At 38.6% G+C, this 19,838-nt stretch overlaps 1 protein-coding gene across 1 annotated transcript; it reads right to left on the reverse strand.

Moving 5' to 3' along the window:
• Nucleotides 1-2,301: 2,301 nt before the first annotated feature.
• Nucleotides 2,302-18,664, reverse strand: Clec12a (C-type lectin domain family 12 member A). The gene is made up of 6 exons (XM_032907365.1): nucleotides 18,480-18,664; nucleotides 12,628-12,726; nucleotides 11,908-12,096; nucleotides 10,883-11,034; nucleotides 6,367-6,473; nucleotides 2,302-2,823 (listed from the first exon to the last, which is right to left on the reverse strand). The coding sequence occupies exons 1-6, from the start codon at nucleotides 18,568-18,570 to the stop codon at nucleotides 2,652-2,654; spliced, it is 810 nt and encodes a 269-aa protein (XP_032763256.1). The 5' UTR covers nucleotides 18,571-18,664; the 3' UTR covers nucleotides 2,302-2,651.
• Nucleotides 18,665-19,838: the final 1,174 nt, after the last annotated feature.

A 19,838-nucleotide genomic window follows, 5' to 3' on the forward strand; every position in this document is an offset into this window, starting at 1 on the left:
GTGGGGTTGCAGACTGGTACAACCATTCTGGAAATCAGTCTGGAGGTTCCTCAGAAAATTGGACATTGAACTGCCTGAGGATCCAGCTATACCTCTCTTGGGCATATACCCAAAAGATGCCCCAACATATAAAAGAGACACGTGCTCCACTATGTTCATCGCAGCCTTATTTAAAATAGCCAGAAGCTGGAAAGAACCCAGATGCCCTTCAACAGAGGAATGGATCAGAAAATGTGGTACATCTACACAATGGAATATTACTCAGCTATCAAAAACAATGCCTTTATGAAATTCGTAGGCAAATGTTTGGAACTGGAAAATATCATCCTGAGTGAGCTAACCCAATCACAGAAAGACATACATGGTATCCACTCATTGATAAGTGGCTATTAGCCCAAATGCCTGAATTACCCTAGATGCCTAGAACAGATGAAACTCAAGATGGATGATCAAAATGTGAATGCTTCACTCCTTCTTTAAAAGGGGAACAAGAATACCCTTGGCAGGGAAGAGAGAGGCAAAGATTAAAACAGAGACTGAAGGGACACCCATTCAGAGCCTGCCACACATGTGGCCCATACATATACAGCCATCCAATTAGACAAGATGGATGAAGCTAAGAAGTGCAAACCGACAGGAGCCGGATGTAGATCGATCCTGAGAGACACAGCCAGAATACAGCAAATACAGAGGCGAATGCCAGCAGCAAACCACTGAACTGAGAATAGGACCCCCGTTGAAGGAATCAGAGAAAGAACTGGAAGAGCTTGAAGGGGCTCGAGACCCCATGTGTACAACAATGCTAAGCAACCAGAGCTTCCAGGGACTAAGCCACTACCTAAAGACTATACATGGACTGACCCTGGACTCTGACCTCATAGGTAGCAATGAATATCCTAGTAAGAGCACCAGTGGAAGGGGAAGCCCTGGGTCCTGCTAAGACTGAACCCCAGTGAACTAGACTGTTGGGGGAGGGCGCCAATGGGGGAGGGTTGGGAGGAACACCCATAAGGAAGGGGGAGGGGAGGGACATCTTTGCCCGGAAACTGGGAAAGGGAATAACACTCGAAATGTATATAAGAAATATTCAAGTTAATAAAAAAAAAAGAATCTTGCTTTCAAAAAAAAAAATGCCCTTTGATGTACATTGGCTTGCAGGAGTATGCTTCTGGATTCAATCTCTCACGGAGGAGAAAGAAAAGGAAAAATTGACCAGGGCTACATTCACAGTGAAGTTTCTGGTTGTCTCAATAGGAGACTCTGTAACTAGAAGTCTGCTTACAGGTCATTAAATATTGAGATCCCTAAGAAATGAAATGGATTAAATTGTATATACCTTTTACATGTAGATATTACTACTGTTTTTAGTTGTTTTTTTAATATTTTATGTTTGAGGAAGCTGTTAAAAATGAGATTGCCTTTTAAATTTTATTTCCAATGTTTCATTGTTAATAATAGAAATATGCTTGAGTGCTGTTGAAAATCTATCCAGTGATTTTGATATGATATAATGCTTACTTTAGCATTTCAAAAACTGTATTGGTTCTCAAGTATATTATTAAATTAGCTACAAATAAAATGTTTTATTTTAACCTTTGCCAACTTTCAATTTTGATATGCCTTTTAGAATTGCCTTATTTTTCTTGCCTTTTTACTGCTGGATCTCTAACACTAGAAGTTGTTGGATGACGTGATTAACAAAGTTTATTCTTATCTTATTCTAAAACTAGGAATATGCTTTCTCCTACTAGAACTATGATGTCAATTCAAACTTCAGAGTTTTGCTCATTTGTGTGCTGTTTAGTTCATGTCAAATTTTGATTATATATGGGAAAGCTACCCCTAGTTTCCTAAGCTTTATTATGACAGGGTGTTATGTATTCATCAAATGCTTTGCTATGTCAATTGAAACATTTATTTTCCCTTCACATCTTTTTTGAAAATGTTTATAAATCTTTAATAAAAATTATTCACATCATACTATGCTTTCTATATTTTTCCAGACTTTATTTTCTTAGAGGTTGAAATTTACCTGGTTTATCTTTGGAAGAAGAGAAAAAAGAGGCTACGTGGTCTTGTGTTCAGTGTACTGTGTGCTGAAAAATACATGGTGATAAGCTAGAAGTTAGTATCATGGCTGTCGGCAAACGAGACAAGGAAATCTAGGTACAAACATTATAGAGAGGCAGGACTATAATCACATTGTTGCTACTGTGTTTGATGCACACTGCCTATAGTTCTTCTGAATGTCAGATGTCTAAGCAACCTTTCCATTGCTGTGACAAAACACCATGACCACCGTAACTTATGAAAGGATGCATTTAATTTGGCTCCTGGTTCCAGAGGGTTAGAGTCTATGACCATTGTGGTGAGGAGGATGGCAGCAGGCAGGCTGACACGGCCTTGAACAGTAGCTGTGAGCTCACAGCTCAATCCACAAACACAGACAGAGACAGAACTAACTGGGAATTGCATGAGCTTTTGAAAACTCAAAGCCCATCCTCAGTGATGCACCTCCTCCAACAAGGTCACACCTTCCCGTGCTTCTGAAACAGTTCCACCAACTGAGGACCAAGTATTCAAACAAATGAGCCTCTAGGGGCCATTCTCATTCAAACCACTATAGTAGGATAGTAGCTAGAGACAAGCAACTACAGAATGCTACCCTCTGGAAGGTCACTTAGCACACTTTCCACCTGTACCTTGCCGGCTGTCTCTTCACACATGGTATGTTTCTGTTCATCACAGTTTGTATAATAAACATATTCCCCCCTTATAAAGCCACAGGACATCTTAGTTATGTCATATGTGCTTCTTTTAAACCTGTAAGAGAAAAGAAAGTACACTTGGCAAATTGTATTTTGATTATACCCACAGAAGGGAATTTTCAAAATAGCATTGTTGTTGGTCGTGTGGTCTATTGTCTAAGTTAAATTTCAGTTGATGACGAGGGTACATACATGTGATGTGAAACACTATTTTCTCAATTTCCCACATCTGGAATATTTCTATCATTTGATTCCAGATGTAGCCTCTCTTCCCTTGGCTGAGATGATTTAGAATAATGGCAGGTCATAAGTCTCTACCTTAACTTTGCACTATCATCATCAAGTACCTTACCTAATGGCCAAGCTAGAGTAAACCCAGTTTAGAAAACCTCAAGTCTGCACTATCTCTCATGTGACAGTCCCTGCTAGCAAGATCTCAGGCAGTCCTCTGACTAATAGCATATAACTTGCGGTAAGTGATGATAAATACATTGACTCTTGGACTGATTAATAATAATCATCAAATAAGTTTATCAGTTAATGTGAGGAGCAGAAGAAGCCTGGAGTGGGGGAAGGCTTGATTGGGTGTATTGTTGCCATGAGCTGGCTATGTTCAGGACCATGGCCTCAGACCCTCAGACACAGCCTTCCTCTGATCTATGTGCTTTTGTTGATGGCATGTGCAAAAAAAAATGTCACCATAACATTCTCCTCCTGAATATTTGTGGCCTAACTATTGCTCCTCTTCAGAGACTACTCCTACTGAACCTGCCTTTTTGTTCGGTTTCATACAATAAACCCCAGCTCCTTGTTTATCTACAAACAATATCTCACCTCCTCATCCAGCAGTATATAATAAACACAGTGAACTGCTGAGGGGCCTCGGTTTTTCCATCTGACAGTCCAGATTTTCCATCTATTTTTTTTTTTTTTATTTCTTTGTTTTATTTAAGTACACTGTCATTGTCTTAAACACACCAGAAGAGGGCGTCGGGTTCCATTACAGATGGCTGCAAGCCACCATGTGGTTGCTGGGAATTGAACTCAGGACCTCTGGAAGAGCACTCAGTGCTCTTAACCACTGAGCCATCTCTCCAGCCCTTTCCATCTATTTCTATGTGTTTGTCTTTTTTTCATTTTCTTACCATCCTAGTCAGGTACACCCCTAAAGCTGTGCAAGAATGTACCAAGCTAAACTTTCAAAAATGAGATTTCCAGAGAGCTGGAAAAATAGCTCTGTGATTAAATGGAGATTCTGGAGGACCCAAGTTTAGCTCACAGTTTATATTAAGTGGCTCACAACCACTTATAACTGCAGTTGTAAAGTATACAATGCTTCTGGCCTCCATAGATATCTGAAATTATTTGTCAATGCTCATATAAAGAAACATACACACAGACACATAATTGAAAGTAAAGTAAATATTGAAAAATAAGATTTTCCATGATGTCAAAGTAAGCATCAGCCCCTCTAGAAAAAGCTCCCAAATAACACTAAAAATAGTAACAAAATTTCATATGCACACTCACAAAACACTACACACCATATACACTTACATACACACACATACACAAAACCAACACCACACCATACACACACACACACACACATAAACATACACATGTGCAAAGTACCACACATACACATGCACACATAAAACACCACACACCACATGTATCACAAACATACACACACACACAAAACACCACATACCACATGAATCACACATACACACACAAGTGTAAAACAAAACACACTACACACACACTACACACACACACACACACACACACACACACAAAACAACCCCCCCATAACACACACCACATGAATGACGATTTTACACTTATCATCTAAGGATTGTTTGACAATGTCAAACATCTAGTGCTCTTAATGCCTTATCTTCTCATGTGAAGTAATTTCTAGTGCATATTTATTCTCCTTTATAAAGATAAGACTTCATTAGTCTCCCCTCCTAATTCACACCTTTATGCTGGTTGTACTGTGTTCCCTGCAAAGGGACCTCCAGGACATCCATCCATCTCTCCTCAGTGTGAACTTACCCCCTTTCCTATCATTACATTGTTTTTCCGACCCACACTCCTACACTTATTTCTAGCTGAGGGGAAGAACAATGTGAAACAGAAGCTAGTGTTTGTGGTATGACCTGTGGTGGTGAGCATGCAGAAATCACAGTGCTTAGTAAGCCTCAGTATGGTAGACTTTCAGCAGGGTGGCCCTGGATGACTTCCTATTTGAAGCATGTAGTCAAGGTGCTGATACGCAACATGATGATAGTGTTCTTGCCTAGCCAATACAAGATCTTGTATTTAATCTAGGGAGATGGCTCGGTGGTTAAAGTGCACATTGCTCTTGCAAATAAGTCAAGTTCAGGATCCTAGGATCCAGCTCATAACTACCTATAACTCCTGTGCATGGGCTCAGACACCCTGTTACAGCTTCTGTGAGCACCAACTCTTCTGCACCTCATGACAAAAGTGGGGCCTGAATCAGTATCCTGCAGACTGAGACTAAAGTTTCTTTTTCTAGTCTTATATTCTTTTTCCCAAATTTCAAGAATAATAAATACAAGTGGAATTTTCAAATGTTGATACAAATAAAACCTTCATTCATCCTCATTAAAAAGAACAAGTACAGTGTATAAATCCAGTTATAGCAGTATATTTATAAATACCTTCCTAAATATACTTATAAAATTATATATAGTCATATATGCAGCCTATATGAAAGTTTATATAATTATTGATGCTGTAATACTTGTCCAGTGAGTCCTCAATCACTGGACTCAACAGTCTCCAATTCAAGGCTGTGAAGATGGTTCAATCAGCCAAGTCCTTCTCTAGCAAGCACAAGGACTTGAGTTCAATCCTCAGAACCTGTGAATAAAATCTGAGCCTGGTAGCACACATTCATAATCCTAGTGTTAGGGAGACATAGACAAGCAGATCACTGGGTCTCCCTGAAACCTAGATTGTTGTAGAGTCAGTCATACTATGGCCAGTGATGGATTCTTCCTCAAAAAAAATCATAAAGTAGAGAACACCTAAAAAATAACACCAGAATTTGTCCTCTGACTTCCACTGGAAGCAGACATATACATACCCACACACCACATGTTCATCACACATTTTAGTGTGCCATTCATACATGCACTACACACACACAAACACACTCATGAATTCTCAACATAAACTTATATATACCGTCCAAGATTGACTAATTTAAAGCTGTCAATCTTTCATTCACTTTTGAATTCCCGAATATTAAGTACTTAAAGGTATCTAGTGAATGAGTTTGGCTTCTGCAATCTTCTTAACTATCAGCAGTAAATTAAAAAAAAAAGTTTCCATAATTTGGTTACTGTAGGTTGTTGGAGATTTGCCAAAATATTTGACAAGATATGTGTGGCAACTCTCTATATAATCAAATGTAAATGTCACAAAAGCCTGACAGGGCAGCTGCCTTTAAGGTAGTGGTGTCAGCTCAAGCTGCTTTTAGTGGCAATCTACCAAGCTCCTGAAGAAATTATCTCCATTCAAGTCTAAACATAAAAATCCAACAAGACCAAAGGCTTACCCTTCAGAGAGGAACATCTTCTCACTCAGTAGCTCATAAGATCCATAATTTTTACTGGAAGACAATGCTAGCCAATAATCGTATAGCTTCTTGGACTTTATAAATTCCTGAAGAAACAGAAATGACCTTTTAAATAAGCTGACTCTAATATCTGTACACTACACTATAGCTTTGGAGTAGTATTACCACTTTTCAATGTCATTTAAAGGGGTTGCCCTGTCCACCCTTGCTGTGAGAATATTTGCCTGGTCTTATAGATTATAGCTTCTTATTCTGTATTCAGTTAATGAGTCTGGGAGTCCTGCTCTTTTCTTTTGATAGAGTGGCTCTGGGGGAAAGGGGAAATGTAGAGGGAGAGATTGGGGAGATGGGAGGGAGGGGAAAATGCAATCATGATGTAATATATAAATAAATATTTATTCAAATAAAAAGTTATATATAGATGATAGATAGATCATAATTGATAAATAGATAAGAGAGAGAGAGAGAGAGAGAGAGAGAGAGAGAGAGAGAGAGAGAGATAGTGTTTCTTAAGATGTCAGTATTTCAGGAGACAACTTTGTGAACAGAACACCAGTGGCTCAGATACTAAGATCAACAATTAATAAAAGAGGCCTCATGAAATTGAAAACTTTTGTAAGACAAAGAACATCATCAATGGGACAAAATGGCAGCCTACAGAATAAGAAACAATTTTTATGACCTCTACTTCTGAAATAGGACTAATTCCCAAAATACACAGAGAATTCAAGAAACTAGATGTCAATAAGTCAATAACCTAATTAAAAATGGGGTACAGATCTAAACAGAGAATTCTCAACAGATGAATCCCCAATGGCAGAGGAAGCACTTGAAAAAATGTTCAACATCCTTAACCATCAGGGAAATGCAAATCAAAATGACTCTGAGATTCTATCTTACACCTGTCAGATGACTAAGGTGAAAAATACTAGTGGCAGTTCATGCTGGCAAGGATTGGAACAGAATCAAACTCTCCCATTGCTGGTGGGAGTGCAAATCAGTACAGCTACAGTGGAAATCAATTTGGCAGTTTCTCAGAATAGATTTATCAAGGCCCGGCTATGTTACTCTTGGGCAAGATGTCCCACCATACCACAAGGACACTTGCTCAACTATGTTTATAGTAGCTTTAGTCATAATAGCAAGAAACTGCAGACAGTGTAGATGTCATTCAACCAAACAATAGATAAAGAAAATGTGGTACATTTACATCATGGACTGTTACTCAGCTGTTAAAGAAAAATAACAACATGAAATTTTCAGGCAAATGGATGGAACTAGGAAAAAAATCATCTTGAGTGAGGTAACTTAGAATCAGAAAGACAAACGTGGTATGTACTCACTTGTAAGTGGATATTAACTATAAAGTAAATGATAATCATTTTACAATCCACAGACCCAGAGAGGCTATGTAACAAGAATGGCTTAAGGGGATGCATGGATCTCCCTAAGAAGGGGAAATAGAATAGATATTGTATGTGGACTGGGGGCAGGTGTGAACGCTAACAGTAGGGAGGGATCAGGTTGGCGAAGGATGGTGAGAAAGGTTATTAGAAGAGCCAAGTAAAACTTGGAGTAGGGGGCAATTCAGGGGTAAGGTAGAAGCCTGGTACAATGGAAACTCCCAGGAATCTATTAGGGTGACCCCAGCTAAGACGTTTATTAATCAGGTATATGAAGCCTGAAATGGTTATCTCCTATAACAAGGCTTGACTTCTGGTGAACAGATTGGGACACCAACCCAGGCACAAAACCTTTGACCTACAATTACAACCACAGCAAGATGTGTTAGGGTAAAGGTAGCCCAGAAATTATAGGAGTGTCCAACCAATGACTGATCTACATTGAGACCTATGCTTGAGAGGAAGTCCACCCCTGACAATGCCTGCAGGACCATAAACCAGAGGCTAGATGGCTCCGAGTCCTAGGATAGAATCGAACATGCAAAGAAAAAAAATAGTGAAATTATTGCTGATGATCTACTATACTCATAAACAGGAGCCTGACATCTGGCATAGTAACCATTAGAGAGGCTCCATCCAAGCAATGGATGAAAACAAATGCAAACATTAGGTGTAACTCAGTGAATCCTGCAGAAGAAGGGAAAAAGGATTGTAGGAGCCAAGGTGTCCTTGACACCACAAGGATACCCACAGAATCAACAAACCTGGACTCACAGGGGCTCACTGAGAATGAACCAACAATCAAGGCGCCTGCATGAGTTTAACCTGGGCCCTCTTCATATGCTATAATTGTGTAGTTTGGTAGGATTCCTAACAGGAAGTGGGGCTGTCTCTGACTCTTTTTCCTGCTCTAGAGACTCTTTTCCTTTTACCAGGTTGCCTCATCCAGCCTTAATATAAGGAGAGGGTTCTAGTTTTATGGCAATTTCTTATGGCATATTTGGTTTATATCCCTGGGAGGCATGTTAACAATGCCCTTTGCAAAAGGGTAACAGAAGAGAGTTAGGGGACATGGACTGGGTAAAAGGAGAGAAATTTTGGATTGTGGTGTAATATATGAGAGAATAAATTAATAATAAAAAGATGTCAGTGTTTTACAGCATATTGCCCTGCCTAGCAGAAAGAAAGCAGGGCCTGCTCTGTAGAGGTGAGGAAGAATGAGACAGAAGCTACAGTGCACAGAGTGATGCAATCACAGAGCTGTGTTACAGCAGGATACCTTGCAACTGTTCAAACGATAAAACCACCACCTAAGCTGGTCAGAACAGTGGCTGATCCTGGTCATTTCAAACAGTCCTTTATGTCATCGTTATGCTCTGATCACCCTTGTAAAAACTACAACTCTCCCTTGCATCTGATACCATAACACAGCCAACACTCCTGTGTAAGAACAAACACAAAGGGTAGATCCTAATTCATTCCAGAATCTCTCTTCTCTCAGTGAAATTCTCACAAGACAATTATCTTAATGTGTATGAGTGCTCTGTCTTCACATAGACTATGAGAAGGAATTGAATCCCATTGCAGATGGTCATGAGCCACCACGTGGTTGCTGAGAATTGAATTCGAGACTTCTGGAAGAGCAGCCAGTGTTCCTAACTGCTTAGTCTCTCTCCAGCTCTACTTCTGCTGTTTAATAAAACCCTTCAAGTTTTTGACTACTGTGTCTGAATTCTTTGATGGCTGCAAGAACTTTGCAACAGCGGGTTAAAGTCTCTGAGATCTCTTCAGTCTTCACTACTGATGATGAAAGAACCTACTGATTCATTGAGTAACATTAATATAGGATCGATGAAAAGCTTAACAATTTTCTGGTCTAAATATTTGGCTAGTGAATATTCACTCTGGGGTGAAGGATGTGGTTAATGATTGCAAACCAGTCTTATTAGGAAAAGAAGAAAACAGTACCATAGAGTCCGAGAAAACAGTAACTACAGAGCCCAGAGCCCACCCAGAATTTTTGGCCCAAGTAGCATGTGTGTGCATGTGTATGTGCCTGTGCGTGCATATGTGTGTGTGTTTTAAGTCAGTTGCTGTTTTTAAGTAAATAATTATGAATGATCACCTGAGAAAGAGCAAAGAGACAGAGTAATCAATTTTATAGGAGAATTCCTTTCTCTTATAAAAGATATCATGTTTCTTATGGTAGAGAAGATGAGCCATTAAAGTGATATGTTTTACTTTACAATAAATGACTACAATACAGGATCAGCAGATCACACTGGTAATTCTAGCCCTTGGAAGGTTGAGGCAGGAGGATTGCTGTGAGTGGAGGTTAGCCAGGGATACTAAGTAAGACTTGTCTTGGGAAAAAAAACAGAAAATAATAAATGATTATTATGTGAAAGATCAGAACTATTGACGAATGGAGTGAAATCCAAAGACATTATTTAGACCAGTGGTTCTCAACCTGTGGTTTGCTACCCCACTGAAAACTGAGTGACCTGTTCACAGGCCTTGTCTAAGACCATCAGAAATATTAAATATTTACAATTACAATTCCTAACAGTATGAAATTACAGTTATAAAGTAGCAAGAAAAATAATTTTGAGCTGTATTAAAGGTCATGGCATTAGGAAGGTTGAGAACCACTTACTTAAACATATATATATATATATACATATATATATATATATATATATATATATATATATATATAATGACAATAGGGAATACGCCCCTGAGTGTTTTTGTGGGAGTGGTGAGCCTTAGCCATGATCATCACGCTCTGTCTTTGGAGAACTATTCAGAAGGCTTGCACAGAAACCTGATTCTACACACCCAACTTGGAAATATATAGACCTGAGGATTCTGGGAGTCCCTGGTCTACCCACCTAAAATTCTAAAGCTAAAACCTCAGTTGTGATTTCTCTGAGACAAAAGTGCAAGGCCCAGTCCCCTAGGTTTACAAGGAAAACAATCCTGAGTCAAGACACTACATGTCTGCCCAATGTGTACCTCTCTACCCCATATTTCATGATGTGAAGCTCATTCCTTTTGGGGGTTGGGGGAACAGAGGCATGAATCCTTACCAGCTCATCCTTGTTCTCAACCTTCAGGAGGCTGGCATTCCGAGCAGAGCAGAACTCAACATTCTCTTGCCATGTTACATACTTCTGGAATCGAGAATAACAGCTGTTCTTGTACCATTCTGAAGCCTGTGGACATGGTTTACATTTGTGCTCTATAAAGACAGAGTTTTACAGGACAATTATTTCTTTACTGTCTGCGTGACATCAACCAGATTTACTGTGATCCCTCTCTTTAGGTCCAGAAAGAAAAAAATCCTCTAGATCCCTATATATCATCCTAGTAACTTGATACAAAACGGACATACAAAAAAATTCAAGTACCTAGCCAGATTCAAACATATTGCTCATCACTCGGGGACTCACTTGTGACTCTAAAAATTAATCACAGCAAAAATACCATCTAGTAAAAACCAGGTTCCTACAGCCACATCAGACTGCCTTGCCCAGTAGGTGTTTCTCTGAGCTTTAACTTCTGGAGAGGCATCTCACAAGCAAGGGAAACATAGTTTAGCCACAAAACCTAGAAAAGCACTTGTAGGTAACACCCACTCCCATAGTTTCATACATTGCCCAGGCCTCATTTCTTTGCCAGGAACTTTCACTCCTTTAGCACTAGCTCAAATTTAGGAGTGAAGTCATTTATAAAGAGGCTTCCTTCCCTCATCATCATCTCTTGACATCTGTGCCCAGGGACTGGAGAGATGGCTCAGCCATTAAAGTCTAGGCTCACAACCAAAAACATAAGAGATCTCTGCCTAGGACAATGGAAATAAACTGCAGATTAGAGAAACTGTGTATATTGACTGGTGCTTCATTATGTAACTGTCAGAACCCTGTAAGTTGTCAGCTTGTAGTTTTTACTACTTTCCTTGTTTTTGTCTTACTAGGAAATATGAATGACTCATTTACCAAACTCATTTAATTTCACATTTAATATTGGCTCTATAAGAAATTGATTCTTAAAGGGCTCTAAGGTTTAGTTTTTTGCTGCCCAGGAAATACTTTTGAGAGCAATACAGGATTACCTGGTTCTTTCTTTGACAGTTCTTGACACAACTGGGTGGCTATGTTTTGCAGCATAGCAGAAAGATTCTTGATTTTCTTGGAGTTGTTGAGATTGTGCATCAGCTGTAGGGAAACATTTTCCTGAAGTTCTTCCTTGACTCTTTGTAATTGATTTGACTTTATCATTTCTGTCTCCAAAGTTGTATAAACTCCAGGGTTTTTTGTTTTCAAAGACAAAAGAAGAGAAGAAAATAGTAGATGACTTTTAAAATACTTATAAATTTTCAGATATCCTATCACCTTTAGAAATTTGAAGATTTGTTTAGTATTAACATATTAAAGTGGTATGAAAAGACTTCTTTAGAGAAGTGGTTGGAAAGACGAAGTTCGTGTCTATTGACCACATTATAAGGCCACCTTTGGGACAGATTATTATAAGGACTTAATTCAAAGAATAAACATTGGTTCAATAACTCCTGGTATTTTACATCTCTGAATCAGCCAGAAAATACCTATATAAATACATACCTATATATAAACATATAATATATAAATATAGACAACATAATAGACTCATCAGGTTGCATTTACACATTTATTCACATACCTCTGTAACAATAACAGAATTTGAGAGGGGGAAGGCAGGAGGATGACAGGGATTAATGGGAAGGGCATGGGATGACACAACTATATTTTAATTAAATGTAAAATTTCTTTTTAAAGAATGGGGTGATACATACAGATGCATCCTAAGGCCACCACTCCAATAAACAGCAGAAGGCATAGAAGAATCAGAATCAAGACTATTTTGTGTTGTGAATAGGAACCAGCAGAAGGTACTGTGAAAAGAAAAAAGCACAGCATTCAGAAGCAGCTTATATCTTAACTTCATTTTATCCATTTATTCATTCATTCATTCATTCATTCATCCTCCCCTCATTTCTTTCATCTATGCATTTTGCTAGAAATTTACAGACTTTAGTTTGTTTTAAGAGCAATCAGATAGGAAACCATAACTAAGACACCAGGTCTTTGAGTATGCTATGTCTTATCCCGCGGAATTTTTGGTTCATGAAATGTCTTAAATATCTTACCAATAAGATCAAGGCAATAACTTTAAAAAGAATAAGAAATATTCATTAAGTTCTTTGGAAAATGAGTCTCATAGGCAAAGACATTAACCCTTAGATTGAAGAAAGACATACACACACACACACACACACACACACACACACACACACAATAAAGAGAGCCTCAAAAAATAAACAGAAGAAAAAATGGGGGTACAGATAGAGTGTGTCCTTAGATGCATTTGTGGAAAGTGTTCCTGAAGACCGAAGAAAGTTTTATGAGAAGTCTTTTGGAAAGTTGAGTTGATGCTTAACAGAAGATGCAAACTGGCTTGTTTGTGTAGTTCCCTCTATAGCTAACAATGAGGTTGCAGTACAGCAAAGCAGACTGTCACTCTCTGTGCCCCACTGTGCCCCATCAGCTCTGTACCTCACATAGTCTGGACCTGACCTTCTCATTACAACTTCTCCAATATTTTCTATGATTTTTTTCAAGGGAGACATTCTCATAATATGCTTTTATTATTTTATGGACAATGAATCACAAGCTAGATCATTTCCCTAAAAAGTTAAAAAAATTACATTAAATTATCAACAAAACTGGGAAATCTGGATGAAATGTACAATTTTCTAGACTACACAGATACCAGTTACCAAAGTTAAATCAGGACCAGGTAAACCATGTAAACAGTCCCATAACACCTAAAGAAATACAAGCAGTCATTAAAAGTCTTCCAACCAAAAAAAAGCCCAGGACCAGATAGGTTTAGTGTAGAAATCTATCAGACCTTCAAAGAAGGCCTTATATCAATACTCTTCAAATTATTCCACAAAATAGAAACAGAAGGAACACTACCCAATTTGTTATTTGAAGCCACAATTATGCTTACACCTAAACCACACAAAAACCTTACAAAGAAAAAGAACTTCAGACCAACTTCCCTCATGAATATTGTTGCAAAATTACTCAATAAAATTCTCCCATACTGAATCCAAGAACACATCAAAACCATCATTCACCATGATCAACCAGGCTTCATCCCAGGAATGCAAGGATGGTTCAATAGAGGGAAACCCATCAATATAATCCACTATATAAACAAACTCAAAGAAAAAAACCACATGATCATCTCATTAGATGCTGAGAAAGCATTTGACAAAATTCAACACCCCTTCATGATAAAAGTCTTGGAAAAATCAGGAATTCAAGGCCCATACTTAAACATAGTAAAAGCAATACACAGCAAATCAGTAGCCAACATCAAACTAAATGGAAACTTGTAGCAATCCTACTAAAATCAGGGACAAAATAAGGCTGCCCACTCTCTCCTTACCTATTCAAAATAGTATTTGAAGTCCTAGCCAGAGCAATTAGACAACAAAAAGAGGTCAAAGGGATACAAATTGGAAAAGAAGAAGTCAAACTATCACTCTTTGCAGATGAAGTGATAGTATACTTAAGTGACCACAAAAAATCCACCAGAGAACTCCTAAACCTGATCAACAACTTCAACAAAGTGGGTGGATATAAAATTAACTCAAACAAATCAGTAGTTTTCCTCTACTCAAAGGATAAACAGACAGAGAAAAAAATTAGGGAAACAACACAATAGCAACAAATAATATAAAATACCTTGGTGTAACGCTAACCAAGCAAATAAGAGATCTATATGACAAGAACTTTAAGTCTCTGAAAAAAGAAATCAAAGATCTCAAAAGAAAGAAATCAGAGAAGATTGCAGAAGGTGGAAAGATTTTCCATGCTCATGGATAGGCAGGATTAATATGGCCATCTTGCTGAAAGCATCTACAGATCCGATGCAATCCCCATCAAAATTCCAACTCAATTCTTCATAGAGTTAGAAAGAGAAATTTGCAAATTCATTTGGAATTAAAAAAACCTAAGAGAGCAAAAACTATACTCAACAATAAAAGAACTTCTGGGGGAATCACAATCCCTGACCTCAAGCTCTATTACAGAACAATAGTGATAAAAAAAAATACATGGTTACTTGATCTTTGAAAAAGGAGCTAAAACTATACAATGGAGAAAAGACAGCATTTTCAACAAATGGTGCTGGTTCAACTGGAGGCCAGAATGTAGAAGAATGCAAATTGACCTATTTTTATCTCCTTGTACAAAGCTCAAGTCCAAGTGGATCAAGTACCTCCCCATAAAACCAAATACATTGAAACTAACAGAAGAGAAAGAGGGGAAGAGCCTTGAATACATAGGCACAGGGGAAATTTTCCTGAACAGAACACAAATGGCTTATGCTCTAAGATCAAGAACTGACATATGGGACTTCATAAAATTACAAAGCTTCTGTAAGGCAAAGGATACTGTCAGTAGGACAAAACAGCAAACAACAGATTGGGAAAAGATCTTTACCAATCCTACATAAAATAGAGGGCTAGTATAAAATATACACAAAGAACTCAAGAAGTTAGATTCCAAATAATCAAATAACCCTATTAATAATGGAATACAGAGCTAAACAAAGAATTCTCAAATGAGGAATATCCAATGGCCATGAAGCATCTAAAGAAATATTCAACATCCTTAGTTATCAGGGAAATGCAAATCAAAACAACCTTGAGATTCCACCTCACACCACTCAGAATGGCTAAGATAAAAAACTCAGGTGAGAGTAGATGCTAGTGAGGATTTGCAGAAAGAGGAACACTCCTCCATTGTTGGTGGAATTGCAAACTGGTACAACCACTCTGAAAATCAGTCTCATGGTTCCTCAGAAAATTGGACATAGTTCTACCTGAGGACCCAGCTATACCAGTCTTGGGCATATACCTAAAGGATGCTCCGACATATAACAAGGACACATGCTCCACTATGTTTATAGCAGCCTTATTTATAATAGCCAGAAGCTGGAAAGAACTCAGATGCCCTTCAATAGAGGAATGAATACAGAAAATTAACACATTCAGTACTCAGCTATTAAAAACCATGACTACATGAAATTCTTAGGCAAATGGATGGAACTAGAATATATCCTGAGTGAAGTAACCCAGTCACAAAAGAACACACATGGTGTGCACTTACTGATAAGTGGATATTAGCCTAAAAGCTTGAAATACCTAAGAAGAAATTCATAGATCATACAAAGCTTAGGAAAAAGGAAGACCAAAATGTGGATGCTTCCTTCTTAGAAGGGAGAACAAGTACTCACAGTAGGAAACACAGAGACAAAGAGTGGAGCAGGAACTGAAAGAAAGGTCATTTAGATACTGTTGCACCTGGTGATCCATCCCATATGAAGCCATCAAACCTAATCTCTATTGCTGATGCCAAGAAGTGCTTGCTGACAGGAGCCAGATACAGATGTCTCCTGAGAGGCTGTGCCAGAGCCTTACTGATACAGATGTGGATGCTTGCAGCTAACCATTGGACATAGCATAGGGACGCCAATGGAGGAGTCCAAGAACTAAAGGAGCTGAAGAGGTTTGCAACCTCATAGGAAGAACAACAATATCAACCAACCAGACCCCACCAGAGTTTGCCAGAACTAAACCACCAATAATGGGTACATATAGAGGACCATGGCTCCAGCCGCATATGTGGCAGAGGATGGCATTGTCCAGCATCAATAGGAGGAAAAGCCCTTGGTCCTGTGAAGGCTTGTTTCCCCAATGTAGGGGAATGCCAGGGCATTGAGGTGGGAGTGAGTGGGTAGGAGTGAGAGCATCCTCATAGAAGCTGGAGGAGGAGGGAGGGTGTATGGGAGGGGGAAAGGGGTATAACGTTTGAAATGTAAATATATAAAATTTCTAAGAAAATTAAAATTAAAAGATTTTACATTATGGATTATTAAAACATTGCATGATTTAAATTATCCTCATGTATGGATATATAAGAAGACTGTTTCAGGAAAGTAGTTCGAGAATAACCTAATATTCTTACTCTGCTCTTGAAATGTGTTTCATATCTTCAGATTGTAGCATAACAATGTTGTGAAGTCTCCTAAAGTGACATATAAAACATAAAACTTGATTTCTTAATTTATTGGAAAATTATTGTTAGTGAATGTACTGCAAATGTTCTAGTCCTTATCTGAGGTTTGAATACAATTTCATAGGCTATCTTTTGTTATAATTATTTTATCATTTATTTATACACTCAGTTATTTAAAAGTTATCAGATCTGTGTCATTTAGGCAACAAGACACTATTGTGACTGTTAATGTTGTCATCTAGATGCATTTTAAAGTGACAGGAAACAAAGTGCAAAATGATTGTTTGATAGAGAAATGATAGATACTTAGATACATGTATAGATAGATCATAGATATAGAGGATAGATGATAGAGATGATTCGCAGATAGATAGATAGATAGATAAATAGATAGATAGATAGATAGATAGATATAGATAGATTAGATGATAGATGTTAGATGATAGAAAAATGATTGATAGATTGACTGATAGATATAGATGATAGATGATAAGATAGATAATAGATGTTAGAGAGAGAGAGAGAGAGAGAGAGAGAGAGAGAGAGAGAGAGAGAGAGAGAGAGATATTTGAAACTGAAAGTCATGAGATAACACTTAGAAATTCATGTTGAGTGAACCAGAGCAGGAGACCAGGGGAGAGCCCTCCAGTACTCCATCAAAGAACACAATCAAGTCAGGACAAGCAGAAGAGCAAAACCAGCTCAGTCACAGAAATAATGAAAGCCAGGAGAGTATGTCCCAGAGAATGCACAGTGTGAAGAAATTTCACATAGGTTATGGTGTGTTGTGAGTGTTGTGCTGAGTGTGCCAGATTGTGTTATGCTGTACTGAGAGTAGAGCCTCACACATGCTAAGTGACTGCTCTAGCACTCATCTGTATCCCCAACTCTTTTCTTCTTATTTTGAGATAGAATCTCACTTAACTGACTGCCCAGGTTGACTCTGAACTCACTGGCAGTTTAGGTAGGCCTTGGACTTTCAATCCTCCTGGGTAGCTGGGATTAAAGAACCGCTCCCTCAGATCTAGCAAAGAAAGCAATCTTAAAAGGGACTGCTCAGCAGTATAAAAACAGTAGAGAGCCATAGCAGTGAGGCAGAGACATGAGGTAGAGGCAGCTCAGGGGCTAAATGCACTTGCTGTACAAGTCTTACAACCTAAGTTAAATCCCTGGTGGTTCACATAGTGCAACGAGAGGACTGTTTCCTCAAGATGTCCTTAGGCCTCCACACAAGCACTGTAGAACACACACACACACACACACACACACACACACACACACACACACAACACAAAAATATCTTCCCGATAAAACACCATGATTTGAAAATATAATCCCTTATAAAAAAAAAAAGTAATGCAAAACATAGTGTTTTGTTGTAAATGCCTTATGCCTTAAAGAAAAATATTTTAATCTCTTTGATACTTGGGGTTTAAATGAAAGACCTAATCAAAAAGTCACACTGCATATTAAAGTTTAAAAAAATTAAAAATTAAAAATCCACACAGCCATTGCCACAGCCCTACATCACATCCATGGCTCGGAATCTTACCTTTTCTCCCACATTTGTCAGACTTCTGGCTTTCTTCTTTCTTATCAGAGTCCTGGAATTTGAGATCTGCATAAACAATTTCCTCAGACATTGATGAATATTCAGAGAAAGCTCCAGAAACCGTCCTTTGAAAAAGGTGAGAGGGCTGACTGTTAAGCAAGTCTTCCTAGACATTCAACCCTTGGTAAACCACCACTAGCCTCATGAGCTGGAATTTCTTTTTGAAAAACTACTATGCTAGTCTCTCAAATATGTGCCCATGACCCACAGTCAGTCTGTGGCCTCAGACAAGAACAGATAAGATCGAAAGAGGAACGCCTTTCTTCCTCATATTTCTTCCTTTTTCTCCACATAACGTAATTTTTGAAATTGCGCTTGGATAATAATAACAGCATACAAGTTGAGCAACTCATTCCTACTACACAGTGCAGATAAAGCAGAGGATTAAACTCGCAACCAGGGAAACAATCAGAATGTTTCAGATCTCAAATGCTCCCTGGGACACCACAGTGAACTGTAATGGTCAAAGTCCTCAGAGAAAGACTGAGTTAGGTCTGAACATTCATAGAAAAGACAGGGAAGACACCTGAAGAGTTGAGAGACAGAAGACCATATTCTCTCTCTCTCTCTCTCTCTCTCTCTCTCTCTCTCTCTCTCTCTCTCTCTCTGCTGCTCTCTCTCTCTCTCTGCTGCTGCTGCTGCTGCTGCTGCTGCTGCAAAGGTTCTGGCTAGATTACATAAACTTTGCTTCCAGCACCAGAGAAGCAGAAGCAAGTGGATGTCTGTGAGTTCCAGGCTAATGGCGCGTAAATATTGAGTTCCAGGACAGCTAATACTACATAGAAAGGCAATATCTCAATTCGTGCCCACCCCCATAAATAAGTAAGTAAATGAATAAAACCTGAGACATTACTACTACCCCATCGCCACGTGTGTAACCGGTCAGTAAATGAGCAAGTCAAAGATGTAAGGCATAACCTGGGTTGTGTTGGTACTAACTTCCTTCTCTTTTCATTGGCTTATTAAAGCATGTCATGGGGATTGAGGCTTTGTGCAAAAAGACAAGGCTGGTTTTCGGTTTCCTGGCCTACAGAGCTATAAATGGAAATCTCAAACACAAGTTTCTGTTCTAAGCATGTACACTCACAGTGTGGTTCAGACCACCAGTTCATAAACAGTGTTTTGTTGTTCAGGGAAACTACATGTTTCCATGGTCTGAGGACTATGACTTAAAGCCTGGGCATCGCTTCAGTGTGCAGTGCTACTTTTTAAACACCTTCTCCTAATACCTCTTTGAAATCCTTACTGATACCTTTGACACATATAAATAATGTTGAGCAGTTTGGCATTGTTTAGAAA

Source organism: Rattus rattus, chromosome 6, assembly GCF_011064425.1.
Source record: "Rattus rattus isolate New Zealand chromosome 6, Rrattus_CSIRO_v1, whole genome shotgun sequence".
Taxonomy (NCBI): domain Eukaryota; kingdom Metazoa; phylum Chordata; class Mammalia; order Rodentia; family Muridae; genus Rattus; species Rattus rattus.

Coding starts and splice junctions, on each gene's coding strand:
- Clec12a (XM_032907365.1), bottom strand. CDS start 18,570: ATGTCTGAGGAAATTGTTTATGCAGATCTCAAATTCCAGGACTCTGAT. Junction 12,727..18,479: donor TGACAAATGTGGGAGAAAAG/GTAAGATTCCGA, acceptor TTCTTTTCACAG/TACCTTCTGCTGGTTCCTAT. Junction 2,824..6,366: donor AAGATGTTCCTCTCTGAAGG/GTAAGCCTTTGG, acceptor TTTCTCTTACAG/GTTTAAAAGAAGCACATATG.